This window comes from Neomonachus schauinslandi, chromosome 9 (genome assembly GCF_002201575.2).
Source record: "Neomonachus schauinslandi chromosome 9, ASM220157v2, whole genome shotgun sequence".
Lineage (NCBI taxonomy): Eukaryota > Metazoa > Chordata > Mammalia > Carnivora > Phocidae > Neomonachus > Neomonachus schauinslandi.
In genome coordinates this window covers 11,639,349-11,655,082 of record NC_058411.1, presented here as the reverse complement: position 1 = coordinate 11,655,082, position 15,734 = coordinate 11,639,349, and the positions used below count along the sequence as shown (strand labels likewise).

The window sequence follows — 15,734 nt, the reverse complement described above, 5'->3', positions numbered from 1 at the left end:
CTTCTCGCTGAGCAGGGAGCCCGATGCGGGGCTCGATCCCAGGACCCTGGGATCATGACCTGAGCCAAAGGCAGACGCTTAACAAATGAGCCACCCAGGCGCCCTGGTAAATTGTACTTAAGTATCTTTAAGCCTAGTGACTGATGCTGAAGGTGACTTTTTTTTTTTAAAGAATTTATTTATAGGGGAGGGGGGTGGGAGGATGGGTTAGCCTGGTGGTGGGTATTGAGGAGGGCACATTCTGCATGGAGCACTGGGTGTTATGCACAAACAATGAATCATGGAACACTTCATCTAAAACTAATGATGTAATGTATGGGGATTAACATAAGAATAAAAAAAATTAAAACTCAAAAAAAAAAGAATTTATTTATTTGTCAAAGGGAGAGCGGGAGCCCCATGCGGGACTCGCTCCCAGGACTCCGGGATCATGACCCAAGCTGAAGGCAGACTCTCCACCGACCAAGCCACCCAGGCATCCCTGATAGTGACTTTTTTCAGAAAGTACACCTTTATGAGGCTAACACCCAGCTACTTCTGATCCGGTGGTTCAGTCGTTACCTTCCCTGAAATCTATCCAAATAGAGCCCCATATCCGCCAATCAGTATTTATAAAAACATACTATATGAATCTCAAGAGGTGGTGTGGAAATGTTTAAAGTCTTCCATTTGAAACATCTGGCCCTACATTAAAGCTTTTGAAAAATAGTAATAAAAATACATACATGTAGGGTCTCTTCATCCAGTCTCCTTAGCCAAGCAACTAAATTTCTCTTGTCCAAGATTCATAAATCATGTCAATCAAATCAAAAGATTAGTGATAACTATACCACTGAGTCCTTCCCCACACATAAAAACTGGTCTACTCCAGGGCCACAACGTGTTAAAATGTTTTCTATAAAGAAAAGCATTCCCTTTAACAATTTGCTCAGGTTTATACTGTGCCTCTTTTGTCTTTGATGGCTTTGACTTGTGTTAATTTTTAAATGGATAAGTGATCGTTTACAAGTATTTAACAAAACAAAATCCCTTTGCTCCTACTAAATAATAGCCTCACCAGCAACCCTTTCCAAACATTAAACTATTATGAAACAACATATCATGTGCCAAAGTTGTTCTGAGGAAGGTATCACTCACACCCAAATAGCTTATGTATGTGAGAAAAGACGAGAGAGTTCCTCCACATGCCACAGCATCTTCAAGTGCGTGGTCATCCAAGGATAAAAGACAAACACTAGGCGGACAACAACACAATTACTCCAGTCCACTCCTAATACCTAATAAACGAGCTGGCCTCCTTGTCCGGAAAGATGCAACCACCAAAAGAAATGAAACCTGAACATCCCGTAACAAACACTCTTGTGACGACTTCCCTATTTAGGGACGCGGAGGATTTCCAACCTCACTTCCCTAAGTGTCAGGCCCTACATGGGACGAGCCAAGGACCCCGCCCTCGGGAGGCTCCTGAACCTAGTGCAGGAAGACAAGAACACAACCCCAGAGATCTAAGTGTATGGGAGGTTCCAATATAGAATTGAGGAGCCCAGAGAAGGAAAAGTTAATTCTGCCAGGAGTAGGACTGGGGGAGTGGGGTGGAGTTGGGAAGGGTCGAGGGACTTGTCCAAGAGATGACTAGCTAGACACCTAGGGAGAGTGGAGAAGGGACTGGAGAACGAATCCCACGGAAAGTGGAGGGCAAGCGCAGGAGCTAGCCCAGTCGGTGCCACTCCTCTCCCGTGCCCCATGACGCCCCCGGCCCTGCTTCCCTCCCTCCCAGCTCCCCCGCGCCCCAGGCCCGGGACTCCTCGGGCACCCGCCTCCGGGGCACAGGGTGCTGTGCGGGCGTTGGTGAAGCTCCCCTCCCTATGAAGCTCCTCCGCCCGGCGAGACTGGGATGGGGACGACTCGGGCCCCCGCCAGCGCTCCCGGAAGAGGAGATACCGCGCCCCACCGCAGTCACTGCACCGCAGACAGCTCCCCACCGAACGCGGACACTCACTTTCTCGTGGAAGATGGACTCCATGTTTATTTGTCTGGAGCCAACGGCCCCCGCGCCGAACCACCCCCCTCCAACCCCGCCCCTCGGCCCCACCCCTCCTCCCACCCTGCCCCGCCCCGCCTCGAGCCGCCCCTGCCCACGTGCCTCGTACAGACCAATCATCCCCGAGGATATGAATCACGTGGAACGAAGAGCGAGTGAACGCCAGGGCGGTAAATGCGAGCACACGTGACCTTTGTAGCGGGTCCTCCCATATCCCTTTATCTGGCCGGCTGGGGGTGTTGCAGCGCCACCTACGGTCTGGAGGAACTTCTCTGCTTCCCACCCATTGCTATGGATTTTTAGGCTTTTAAGGGGTCTGGATAAGGAACGCCTGGGTTCTATGTTTTTTTATGTTTTCCACTTTGTACTTTCTGCTTATCATATGTACGTATAATTATTTACTATCTTTCTCCTCTTTCCCCACTGAAAGCCTGATTAAGAAAAAAACATCATTGCAACCCCCAACACCTAGCGTTTGTGTAAAAATGTAATTAATATTTATAAAGAGCTTACTGTAGGGTAGGCATTCTTTTTTAACTACTTTGCATATATTAACGAATTTAATACAACAACCTTTGATGTAGGTGTTGTTATGATCCCTGTTTTACACATGAGGACACTGATGCACAGGGAGGTTAAGAAAAGAACCCTCTCCAAGGTCAACTAGTGAGTTGCCCTTGCTGGGGTCTAAATCCAGACACATTGTTACTAAGAGTCTGCATTCTGACCCTGAAGAGGAAACATGAGTTGGGTGAACTGAAAAGTCCAGTAAAGTGGGGGAAGGGGTTTGATGAAGCTGGAGGAGTAGGAAAGAAGCAGATTTTGCACCTTGAAATTAGGTTAAGGAAGGTATGCTTTTTGAAGACGGCTGGGGAGTTATATAAAGTTTTTAAAGAAGAGACGCTCAGATTTGCATTTTATAAAGATCACTCTAGTTGCAAAAAAAAGCTGATGCTGTGGAAAGAATCTTGGGAGAGATGATGGTGTTTGGGCAAGAATAATGACCTGCAGTGGAGAGGAGACCATTTTGAGAGATGATTAGTAAGTGGGGAGACTCAACAGAACTTGGTGAGAGTGGAGAGTGAGGGACACAGAAATGTTAGGGATGATGTCTGGGTTTCTGCCCTAGGCAGCCACTGTGGCAGGAATAGTATTCACTAAGATAGGGAATACTGGAGGAAGGAGCAAAGTTTGGGGAATACCTATGATACGTAAGACAAGTAATGAGTGGAGGTTATCTATCTATCTATCATCTATCTATCTATCTCTATCTATCTATCTATCTAAATGGTCTGGAGTTCAGGGGCTTGGTTTTGCTGTAGAATGGGGAGTTATTCACAGGAGTGAATAAAATCATCTAGGGGAAAAGGAAGAGATTGAAAAGAGGATCTAGAGTAGAACCCTGAGGGTAGAGAAGGAATAGCCAAGGAGAAGAGAGGAAAAGCAGAAGAGTGAAATTATCAAAGCCCTGAGAAGGGAATGTTTCAAGAATCAGTGTCAGTTGCTGCCAAGAGGTCCAGCAACATAAGGACTTACAAGAGTCCACTAAATTGTGTTGCTATGGAGACCATTGGGGACATTGGTGAGTGCAGGCTCAGGCTAGCAGAAGGGGCAGCAGGAGGTAAGGAAATGGAGAGTACCAGTGAGGACCAGGTGTTCAAGGGTAGGATTTAGTTACCCTTTTCTGAATGCCCCTGTGTGCACAGTCTACACTCCTGCATTGGGGAAACAGTCCATGCATGTTCTTAAGGAACTGTGGCCTAATTGGGGAAACAAATCATGGTTTCATGAAGTGAAAAAATATGCAAACCATTTTTTCCCGGTTTATTTTTAAAGAAAGTGTGTGTGTACAGAAACACGTATCTATTTTTTGTTGTTGTTGTTCGTGTACATTACAAATCTCCGGAGGAATATACAGGAAACCCAGAGGTTATGTATGTGTTTGAGATGGGAAGGGAACTAGGCATATAGGAGACAGGGATGGGAAGGAGACTTCTCACAGTATACAGTTTTTTTTTGTTTTTTTTTTTTTTTTAAAGATTTTATTTATTTATTTGACAGAGAGAGGCACAGAGAGAGAGGGAACACAAGCAGGGGGAGTGGGAGAGGGAGAAGCAGGCTCCCTGCTGAGCCAGGAGCCCGATGCGGGGCTCGATCCCAGGACCCTGAGATCATGACCTGAGCCGAAGGCAGACGCTTAACGACTGAGCCACCCAGGCGCCCCTCACAGTATACAGTTTTATTCTTGACTTTTAAACTAATGTATTAGTTATTCAGAAAAAAAAGTGCTTGTATTCATTTCCTATGGCTGCTGCAGCAAATCATCACAAACTTGGTGGCTAAAACCAGAAATTTATTCTCTCACTGTTCTTGAGACCAGAAGTCTGAAACCAAGGTGTCAGCAGGGCCATGCTCGATGGTCACAGGGAGAATCCTTTCCTCACTTCTTCCAGCTTCTAGAGGCTCCTGGCATTAGTTGGCTTGTGGTTGCAGAACTCCAACCTTGGCTTTGGTTTTCATGTGGCCTTTCTCTTTCTGCGCCTTCTAAGTACCAATGGCTGGATTTAGGTCCTACCCTAATCCAGGGTGATTTCATACTGAGATCTTTAATTAATTACATTGGCGAAGACCCTATCAGTGATAATTAGGGAGTATCATTTTATTGCAATGTTACTTCTCCTAAATTCAGTATGACCTAAAACAAAATGTTTTCTGAGAAGAGGTAGTTGAACACAACAGATGACATGTAAACATACGTGGAACCATGCTTGTGGAACCAACAAGCAAGAAAATGAACAACCTATACCCCAAAGTTTCCTTGTGTCCCCTTGTAATTACCTCTAACCCCTTTCTGCACCTTGCTCCTCCAGGCAACCACTAGTCGGCTTTGTTACTATAGTTTACAGTGTCTAACATTTTATATAAGTGGAACCATAAAGTGTGTGCTGTCTGGCCTCTTTCATCCAGGAAAATTAATTTGAAATTCATCAATGTCAGAGCAATAGATCATTCCTTTTTTTAATGTAGTATTCCATTGTATGGATTTAACAGAATTTATCTATTTGTTGATACACATTTGGGTTAGCCCTAATTTTTGGCTATTATAAATAAGGCTGCTATGAACATTCATGTAAGTCTTTGTGTGAACATATGCTTTCCTTTATCTTGGACGAATACCTCAGGGTGGAATGGCTGGGTCATATGGGAGGTGTTATTTTCATTTGAAACCACTGAACTGATTTCCAAAGTGGTACAACTCCTGGCAGCTACATTTTACATTCCTGCCAGCAGTGTGTGAGGTCCAGTTGCTCTGTACCCTTGCCAACACCAGGAACAGGATCAGTCTTTTGATTTTTTTTTTTTTTTAAGATTTTATTTATTTATTCATGAGAGACAGAGAGAGAAGCAGGCTCCCAGGGAGCAGGGAGCCCGATGTGGGACTCGATCCCAGGACCCTGGGATCAGGTCTCCCACTGGGCTCCCTGCTCAACAGGGAGCCTGCTTCTCTGTCTCCCACTGCCCCTGCTTGTGTTCTCTCTCTGTCAAATGAATAAATAAAATCTTAAAAAAAAAAAATTCTTTTGCTCATTTAAAAAATTGGGTTCAGGGGGCACCTGGGTGGCTCAGTGGTTAAGTGTCTGCCTTCGGCTTGGGTCATGATCCCGGGGTCCTGGGATCAAGTCCCGCATCGGGCTCCCTGCTCAGCAGGAAGCCTGCTTCTCCCTCTCCCACTCCCCCTGCTTGTGTTCCCTCTCTCTCTCTGTCAAATAAATAAATAAATAAAATCTTTAAAAAAAAATTGGGTTCGGGCATCTGATTGGCTCAGTTGGAAGAACACTCGACTTGATCTCAAGGTTGTGAGTTTGAGCCCCACATTGGGTGTAGAGATTACTTAAATAAATGAATAATTTTTAAAATTGGGTTGTATTACTAAGTTATAAGGGTTCTTTACATATTCTAGATAGAAGTTCTTTGTTGTATATTACATTTTGCAAGTGTTTCCTCCCAGTTTATGGCTGCATTTTCATTTTCGTAAGTGTATTATGAAAAGCAAAAAAATTTTAAAACTAGTTCATACTTTGTGTTGCATTTAAGAGATCTTTGCCAAACTCAAGGTCACTAAAATTTTCTGTTAGTACCATCCTTCTAAAGCACACAGTTTGAAAAAAAAAAAAAAAATTCTGAAAAATATCTGAGGAAATTGGCTATACAATTTAATAGTACTATGGTCTAAAATGAGGAAAAGAAAATGAAACACTAATTGTAAATTTAACATCAATACACAATCAAGTACTCAATAATTTATTTTTAAGCTAAGTGTGCCTATTACTTGAAATGTGGAAGACTGCTTCGGCATAAAAAGAATTACACTTCAAATTAAATAATGAATGTGTTTTTATTTCTCTTCTAATTTTTAAAATGTGAACATTCTGTAATTCAGTCACGGGGGCCTTTACTTCCAGGTGACTTCTTCATTGGGTCTCAATTCCCTGTAGAAATTAAAAAGGAAAGAAAGGAAAAAGTACAAATTTAATTTTTATGGGGGGTAGAGAGTCAGAAGAGTATTCAATATTTTATATTTTATATTCTATTTATATTCTATTAAATTCTATATTTTATATTCTATTAAATTGACCCATTAAAATTTTTATATAGACTCAACATACTCATTCAAGTCTCTCATGCATCCCTTTGATTTCATTTTTCCTGATTAAGGAACTGCAATTTCTTAGTCTGTGCGAAAGCGATTATCCTCTCAATGAGTTCATCTGAGGTTTTCTAAACCCTTTCTAATTCATTTTATCTTTCTTAAAATCCTTAACTGTAAACCTCCTCTCCATACTGACTGTGAGTGCTGCTCAAGCCTCTGGTCCCTTGAGCTTCTTCCCACCTCGCTGCATACCCAGTGGCAGACACCCCGTCTTGCTAACTCTCTCTCTGCTGCCAAAAGAGCCATCTCCAGAGACACACTGGGACCAGGCAGTGGCCAGCTGCCTTCCGATCACTCACCCACCACGTCTAAAGCTCTCAAGCAGTGTTGCTGTGAATACAGCACCAAGCCACTATTAGTGCCACAGATTTCAGCTATGTTCTGGCTTAAGTAAGATAATATATGATAATATGTGAAAGCTTATTAAAGGCTTTGATGAGCTGGTTTAAAACTTTGTTTCTATATTACAGTGCATCCTGAATGCCAAAAAAAATTCAAACATTTGAAATAGCCTATTCATAAACTGAAGACTTGCTGGCATTCCAAAATAATCATACAGTTTTGTAGAAGGGTTAAACAACAACTAATGCTGCAAAATATAACTTAAATATAAGTCCTCGGGGGAAAATTTACCCCTTCTGTTTATTTTTGGCACATATGATATTAAAAAGGCTTATTTCCAAGAACTGGTTAATTGTTCATTTAAAAAAAGCATACAAACTAACCTTTTAAACAACAAACTCTTGTTCCGGAAGGCAGCCAGCTTTTCATCATTCTTTCTGTCTAGATAACATCCAAGGACAAACCCCATGGGCACAAGTATATGTACCCAGTGATCACGAACAATCTGAATTACATTCATCCTGAGTGCTAGGAAAAAAAAAAAAGATTATCAGAAATATAACTGCTTTTGAAATATCTTGAAAAATTGCATCTGAAGCAGGAGGATAGCCCTGAATATAGGAGATAGATGTTACAAGCATAATAAGCCTCTTCAAATTTGCTTTGGCATCAGAATGTAGTATACAACTTAAAATCTACTTGATGACAATTATACAGGTGGCAATGATTAGTATAAAAATTGCACTGCACTAAAATCAATTTATTAACTTCCTTTTTAGCTCCACTAGTGGTCTGATATGGTATAGCACAGAGAAATGGAAAGTATAAAAAATACTAGACTAAAACGTGAAACGTGAGCCCAGCTGTCCACGGGAAGAAACCCCCATTTCACTTTCCCGTCTCCACCGCTCGCAAACCCGGGGGAGGTCCGCACCAACCCTCGCCTAGAGACACCGCCGCCGCCGAGGGCTTCCCTAGAGGTGGACCCTCCCCACCTGCACAACGGGGACCCGCGGCGCCTCGGCTCATCTTGGACCCCGGAAAATTTTACCTGCAAAGGCTGAATATTTGCACCCTCCAACTATTAATTTAAAACTTTTACACGTGTAAAATATTTTTAGAACCTCTGACAATGCTAAAACAAATATAATTATACTATTATGCCCAAAGCGGAATTCTTTAGTTAAGGTATCATTATTGAAAACTAATTTTTCAATTAGCAGTAGTTGTGACTCAGATAAAACCCATTAGCTACAATACTGCTAATGCACAAAGCTGAAAACTAATTTTTGAAAGGAAATAAAATGAGAGAAATTTTAAAAAACCACTGCATTCAACAATGTCATGGTAGATCTCAACATCAACTCAAAGATTTTACAAAAGATAGGGACAGAAGGGAATTTACTTTTATAGAATAACTACTAGGTACCAGGGCCATCATATAATCTTATACATAACATGAAATAACTATTATTATCCTCATTTTATAGACTAGAAAACAGCTTAACCTAAACAGGTATTAAGTACAGAGCTGGAATCCAAGCTCAGGTTTCCTCCAAAAATCTTTTTCTATTAGATCTCAATATCTCTCTCAAAGACCTCTTCTCGAATTGATATTTATGGTACTTAAGGGCTTTTAAGTTCTAAGGTTTTCTAAAAGGTAGAGGAGGAGGACTAGAACTAGAAGTCACCATATGGAAAATAAATTTGCCTTAATTAAAAAAGAGTTGAATTGTCAGTTTCTGCAAAAACTTGTACCTAAAGATGAAATCAAAATGTACCTGCCTACGCATGAATCTAAGATGAATAAATCATATACAATGGCTGAGAAGGCATGTGACAACACCCTGGTAAGAGAATACTGCCGACAAAAGTGCTCAGCACTAAACTGTGCTAGGGTTAGGTAGACTGGATTCCTGCCTCTCCTAAGACACTGGTTCTCACACTTAACACATTTCAATTCTTTATTTCTCAAACTTCATCACTATCTAAAGGTACCGGGCAAGAAAATGGCCATGAAGTTAACAGTTGCACAATTACTCTATACTCTATATGATAAAGTGTAATATTACATACAGCAGGTTACAATCTGGAAAACTATGTAACGTTAACAAGTTATTTAAAATATGTAACTTACAGTTTAGTCATTAATTAAAGGTTTAGTCTACCGTCTACAGCTGGAATTCTCAAACCTGACTGCGTATCAAAAACATCTGTGGAGCCTTTATCAAAATAGGGACTTTTGGGCGGGGGGTGTAGGCTGGTGGCTGTCAGTTGAGCATCAGGCTCTTGGTTTTGGCCCAGGTTGTGATCTCATGGGTTGTGGGATCGGGCCCCAGGTCAGGCTCCCTACTTGGCGGGGAGTCTGTTTCAAGATTCTCTCCCTCTGCCCCTCTCCCCATTCATGAGATCGTGCGCTCAAATAATCTTTAAAACAAACAAAATAGGTACTTTCGGTCCTCCTTCCTTGTGGGACTGGAAAAACCTATAGTCGAAAGAACTTTTTAGATGATTTGATGAAAATAGTTCTTGGGCAACCTTATTTCCTAGAGGATGGTGGCTTTCTTAGCACTATGCCTTCCTTAAGTAATGTTATTTGCATTTAGATACTGAAGCTCTGTGAATCTGACCAAGTGCCCACCAAGTTAGCCACTTACTTGTTTAATAAACTTGAACCAGTCAAGTATAGGAATAACAATACATGCCTTAATCAACTAATATAACTTTGAAAGCACAAAACTGCAAAATACTAGACAATGTAGGTCTCTGTAGAAGTCAAGTGGCCATATATTCGGTCACCTGTCCTCACAGGTTCCTCAAATTTCTTAACAGGGGGTCAAGCCTAACCCTCAGCACAGGTGAGTCAGATACTATCTGTATTTTAACCAACAACAAAGTGCTTATTGACTTAGCCCAAGACTGTTCTAAATAAGCCCATGGACACCTGTGGGCTATAAGCCATATTGTTGTTGGCATTCTTCCAACAGGGCAAGTAGCTATTGTCTGGCTCTAGTCTGAGAATCTGAGAAGAGGTGAGACAAACCCCTGAGACTCTGGCTGCACATAGGCTCTTACATACACTCTGTAAGTGAAGACTGATAGATAAAAGGATTCTGTGTATTCAAAATCCAGAGTTGGGTTCAGCCACCATGATTCCATCGCTAACAGGTAAATGACAAATGTTAGTCCATGAGACATTTCATATTACATGTGTATAATCTATTTAATGGACTTCAGAAGCAGTGGCATTGAATGTAATCTGTCCTCTGTATTTCACTGTGAGTGAATGACTGGGGAGGACAAAGATTTATGGACCTAAGAAGTGAGCTACAACGATTTCTTGGAGAATGGATAGGAGGAGGGATATAGACAGGCTCTGGTCATGAGCCCAAGACCACAGGGGGCTTTATCTGATGGGTAAAGGGCAGTGAGGTCCTGGGACAGGCTCCAATGAAACAAGCTGAGGTTTGGATAGAGTGACATCCACATGGGTGCCCATGAGGGTACTGCACATTAGTGTGTTTTTTTTGAGGGGGCAGAGAGTAAAGGGAGAGGGAGAATCTTAAGCAGGCTCCATGCTCAGCACAGACGTGGAACACCACCTCACGACCCTGAGATCATCACCTGAGCCGCAATCAAGAGTTGGATGCTTAACTGACTGGGCCACGCAGGCACCCCATTAGTGTCTTCTTTATTAAGACTCCTGAAAAATCCTTCTTTTACTTCAGAACTGGGACTTGCTATGGTATTCCTAAGAAAAACTAGTTTTTATCTTATGGACTCAAGGAATCATGTAACTGATCACCTATCCTTTATTACCAATATGGTTCAAATTTTTTGCCTAGCTCTAGAAAGAACTGTTAATAGCACTGTCAGGTACGGTTCTTATTGCTTTTCATAATCACTAACTCATGTAATCTTCACAATACTGTGTGTGTATTCACTAATGTCCCCAATGTAGTAGGCATATTTTTTTTTCAGATGAGGAAATCCAGGGGCAATCGACTTGCCTAAGGTCACAGATGCAGTAAGTGGCAGAGCTGGGATTAACACTCAGGCAGTCTGACTTCTTGGTCCAAGCTATTTGTGCTTTATTGTCTGTCAGGGTAACTATAGAGATAAACATTTAGACTGACCTCACTCAGCGTTATCTTATTTTTCCTAACATTACTTTTTCTTCAACCAATTTTTCCGCCTAACTTCTAAAAAGAAAACTGGATCTGGTGTGTATTTTTATGTCAATTCATGTTGTTAAACGTAGATGAATAAATATTTCAAAAATTAAATCCTAATCTCTAATTGGTCCCCACAGCATTTTAGATCGACTTTTTTTTTGAACAATACATAATCTATGAAAAGCAGTGCTGGATGCACGGAGAAACTGAACTCCTTGAGGTCTGGAACCAACCGTGTCTTAATAACCTAGTATAAATTAAGTATTACGTTTTTAAAAAGTGATTTTGTGAGCGTGGAATGGTCGGCTCAAAAGGGTTTGCGATTTGGAAGAGAAGGTTAGTTTCCAATCCTGGGAGCACCGAGACAGAACGCTGAAACTTGGACGAATCTGGGATGCTCGCGCCTTCCCTCCGGCCTAGGAGCGTGATCCCGGCCTGTCTTCTCTCCGGTCCGGCCAGGGGCAGTCACCGGGTGATTCCCCAAAGACGTTTTCCAGTAATGACAACCTCCCACTACCCTTTCCAAAAGCCGTCAGGTGCGAAACGTGAGCCCACGTGTCCACGGGAAGAAACCCCCATTTCACTTTCCCGTCTCCACCGCTCGCAAACCCGGGGGAGGTCCGCACCAACCCTCGCCTAGAGACACCGCCGCCGCCGAGGGCTTCCCTAGAGGTGGACCCTCCCCGCCTGCACAACGGGGACCCGCGGCGCCTCGGCTCATCTTGGACCCCGGACCCACCTGCGGCCTTGGTGCCAAAAACGACCCCACGACCAAGGGCAGCGACGACCCAACCACCGGCGCCGGCGGAAGCTGCGGCCTTGGGACCTGCCACTCGCTACGCTCGCTCGAAGAGAGGGGTGGCGCTGGGAAACCATACCTCTTCTTCCTTTTGACGTTGGACTCTTCTTGTACTTATTTTAGCTCTCACGCATCATAAATTATTTAAAAATAAGACTTCGGCGCAGGGTGACGAGACTTTAGTCGTAAGCGCCATCTCCTTCCCACAGCTGCGTCCCCACCCCCCTCGAAGATGGTATCGCCCTGGGCCTTCCCCGCCTCAGAGGCTCGCCTCCAGTTTCAAAATGGCGGCCGCCATCGGGGGGCTTCTGCTGGCTGGTCGTCCCGGGTGCCTCTAAGCGAGCATCAGCTTTTCTCGCTCTTGAACCTGGATTCGACTAGGGGTTGGGAAGGGCAGTGGACGGCGTTGGGGGAGGACTGACGAGGCAAGTGAGGGCGGAGGAAAGGAGCGAGACTTCGGATGGGGGAGGGGGCGTCCTCGGCCCTCAGGGAGACCCTGGCTCCACTTGGTCCGGGTGGGCGCTGGGGACGTGCTCTTGGGGTTTCGGTGGCGACTGTCCTGGCCGGGCCTGGCAGAAGTGCTCATCGAGGGAAAGAGACGTGATTTCTCCGTGGGTCTAAAGCTCCCGGTGTTTGTAGCAGTCCGTACGGTTAACTCCTGTGTTCTCCTTCCCTCTTTTTGCTGTTTCCCGGTGACCTTTCAGTTTCGGCGCTGGAGGAGTTAATCCGACGCCAGCTTTGGCGCCTTTGGCCCTCGTGGTTGCTGTGTTTTTAGCCGCCTCGCTGGGGGTCTTCCGTGGTCTCGGGTTCAGAGACCATGAGGCTGCTAAGCCCTGGGCACAAAGTAGGCGTTCTTTTTTAGTTAGTCGATTCCCAGGGACCTTTTAAGTTGTTAACCGTGTTTTATTAAAATGGTCTCGGCCTCCCGCTCCCCACCCCCCAGCGCCCCAGCCCTCCAGGCTCCCTTTGCCCTCAAGCGCTTCCGTCACTCTGTATTATTACATGCTCTTAAGTAAACGAGGTCAGACTAGCCTTAACCCCGGCAAGTCTGGCCTCCTGTCACCAGCCGAACATGAGTTATCCATTGCGCGTCCCCTAATTTTTTATCTTATATCCCCTGTGATTTTTTTTAGGAAACCAATTCTCTTCCCGAACTGACCAGGAAAGACTTTTTGGTCTTCGTGAGCTCGAGGGCCAACCCAGATTCCTTCGTTTTCCCTTGGATTTTGCCTAGTTGCCTTTCGCTGTCAGCAACATGCAAGGTCATTATTGAGAGAGAGAGTAACTGTGAGAGATAATTGAGATGAAGTAGTATCCGTCAGGAAGGAATTGATGGTCTGGTTCGGGTTCATTCTTTAAGCACACATGTGTGTTGCTTTGAGTGCTGTGCTTGAATTTGGCGATACAAAGATGATCGCTTTTGGTCTTAGCCTATACATTCAGCATCCATTCAATAAATATTCTTGGTGCGCAGTTTGTGTTAGGTAAAAAAAAAAAAAACCTCCTGAGGCCACCAAAAAAGCTTCATAAAGGAATAAATATTTCAGCTGGGTTTTGAAGGGTCAAAAGGAATTTACGAGGCTCAGGAGAAGGTCATTCCTGGATGCAGAAACGAGCAGTTTTGGCTTACTGAGGGAGAGTGGGAAGATAAATGTGCTTGCGCATGCAGTGCAAGGGAGGTTGGTGAACGAAGAGGGAGATTGAGAGCAGCTTGTGAAGGACTTTGATTTCCAGCTAAAGAGTTTAGATTTTATTTGTTAGAAGGTGCATACTATGCACAAGGAAAGGGCATGAGTATATTTGTTTTTTTTAGGGTGGTCTCTGACAGCTGTATGGAGGATCAACTTGGAACAGGAAAACTAGATAAGAGGAAATTGTAGTCATTGAGGTAAGGTAATGATTGCCTCAATTGAGATAGGATAGTGAAGGGTGTAAGAAAGACCTTTCTGAAATGTCAAATAGGATTCAATGGGTGGCTGCAGTTTGGTGGAGGGAGGGTGACTCCAGAGTTTTTGGTCCAGGAAACTAAATGGATGATGATACCATTAAAATCAAGCCTAAGATATGTACATAAAAATAGAATGGTGCCAACCTGCACCGTAAGGAGTGGGAGTGCACAATGCTGTACCATACGAAGCATTGATTTTTAGAGTCTAGATTTATGCTATTACAGTAGCCACAAGCTGCATGTAGCTGTTGAGCCCTTGAAATTGTGGTTAGATTGAATTGAGATGTGCTGTAAATATAAAATACACACTGGACAAAGACTTGGTATGAAAAACAATGTAAAATATCTCAATGGCTACGTACTGAAATGATAATATTTTGAATGTGTTGGGCTCAATAAAGTATATTAAAATTAATTTCACCTGTAAAACTTTTCAATGTGGCTATGAAAAATAAATTTAATTACATTTGTGGCTTGCGTTATATTTTTGTTGGGCAGATTCGATGTAGTCTAGACTAATGATAAAGGAATTCGTATGGAGGTGCAGTTTGAGCTAGGCCTTGAGACCGTGGTGAGCAGTGATGTCAGCAGCTTGCTGGTGCCCTCCATTGCCAGTTAAGGCATTCAGGTTTTTGTTTTTTCAAGCAGTGAGAAGCCTTCAGAGATTTCTGAGCAAGGGTTAATATGTGGAGGGGTGTTTCTGAAGATTAATCTGACAGTCATGTTTAGGTTGAGATGAAGGAGGAAAGGCTGGAGGGAGAGAAACAGAGAAACCCAAGTATAAGGTAATGAGGCCCTGCTTTAAGGTACTGGTGGTAGGAAGGGAAAGGGGATGATACACAGGTGAGGCATTTTGAGGGAAAAATAATCAGGAGTTGGTAACAGACTATTCAAGAAGAAGTAAAGGAAGGAATCAAATGTAGAGTTTCAAGCCTTGGTTACTTAGATAAGGACTAATGAATTCATGTCATACGATTATAAAGTACATCTGAGGCTAGAGGAATTTAGTCTCAAAATAGAACCAGTAAAGTTGGAAGGAGGAAGTGGTCTGCTAAATTCTCTTCCTTTTTATCTCCTTGCTTTCTGTATCTTACCTAATCAATCAGACCCACCAGCTCATTTTCCTAAAATACGGAATTTCCTGTATTATGTCATCTTACTTCAAAATGGATCTTAAAATGTTTGTTGCCTGAAGAACGAGGCCCAGAGTCCAAGACCTTCCATTATCTGGCCCTTTTCTATTCAGTACTTTTTTTTCATTTTTTTGCTTATATGAAGGTGTGCTCGGTTGGTTTTTCCACTAAAACTCTGTCAGTTTTTATGTGCCTTTGATCATGTTATTCCCCTGTTTTGAATACCTTTTCTTTTTGTCTCTTTCTACTCAGGTCCTACTAATCCTTAACAAGTAATTTAAGATCCCACCTCTTTTATGCTTCTCAATAACATACGCTAATGTCAGTTTTTAAAATCTTATTTCCTAAACTGCATATTTTAGCTCATGATTATAACCAATTTGGTACATTATTTTTGTCTTTTTTTTTTTTTTTTTTTTTTTTTATTTGATTTTATTTATTTATTTGAGAGAGAGAATGAGATAGAGAGAGAGAGCATGAGAGGGGGGAGGGTCAGAGGGAGAAGCAGACTCCCCGCCGAGCAGGGAGCCCGATGTGGGACTCGATCCCGGGACTCCAGGATCATGACCTGAGCCGAAGGCAGTT

General features: G+C 43.1%; 3 protein-coding genes across 6 annotated transcripts in view; 1 reads left to right on the top strand and 2 right to left on the bottom strand.

Moving 5' to 3' along the window:
* The window catches only part of ATXN3 (ataxin 3), a 36,748-nt gene extending 34,698 nt beyond the window's left edge, over positions 1-2,050 (bottom strand). For 2 of the 4 annotated variants that reach the window (XM_044917737.1, XM_021679642.1), the window contains exon 1: positions 2,000-2,050. In XM_044917737.1, the coding sequence (XP_044773672.1) occupies positions 2,000-2,023 (24 nt within the window). In that variant the 5' untranslated portion in view covers positions 2,024-2,050. The remainder of the gene's footprint in view (positions 1-1,999) is intronic. The other 2 variants (XM_044917739.1, XM_044917738.1) reach the window with 1 other exon arrangement.
* Positions 2,051-6,418: 4,368 nt separating this feature from the next.
* Positions 6,419-12,099, bottom strand: NDUFB1 (NADH:ubiquinone oxidoreductase subunit B1). The gene is made up of 3 exons (XM_021679919.2): positions 12,009-12,099; positions 7,478-7,622; positions 6,419-6,531 (listed from the first exon to the last, which is right to left on the bottom strand). The coding sequence occupies exons 2-3, from the start codon at positions 7,612-7,614 to the stop codon at positions 6,495-6,497; spliced, it is 174 nt and encodes a 57-aa protein (XP_021535594.2). The 5' UTR covers positions 7,615-7,622; positions 12,009-12,099; the 3' UTR covers positions 6,419-6,494.
* A 256-nt stretch (positions 12,100-12,355) lies between these two features.
* The window catches only part of CPSF2 (cleavage and polyadenylation specific factor 2), a 33,410-nt gene continuing 30,031 nt past the window's right edge, over positions 12,356-15,734 (top strand). Inside the window, exon 1 of the mRNA XM_021679643.2 lies at positions 12,356-12,493. The gene's annotated coding sequence lies outside the window, so the exon portion shown is untranslated. The remainder of the gene's footprint in view (positions 12,494-15,734) is intronic.

What these genes read in the sequence shown, in the direction of transcription:
- NDUFB1 (XM_021679919.2), bottom strand. Translation starts at nt 7,614, where the DNA reads ATGAATGTAATTCAGATTGTTCGTGATCACTGGGTACATATACTTGTG. An exon ending in AAGAGTTTGTTGTTTAAAAG is followed by an intron (nt 6,532 to 7,477) that starts GTTAGTTTGTAT and finishes TAATTTCTACAG; the next exon opens with GGAATTGAGACCCAATGAAG.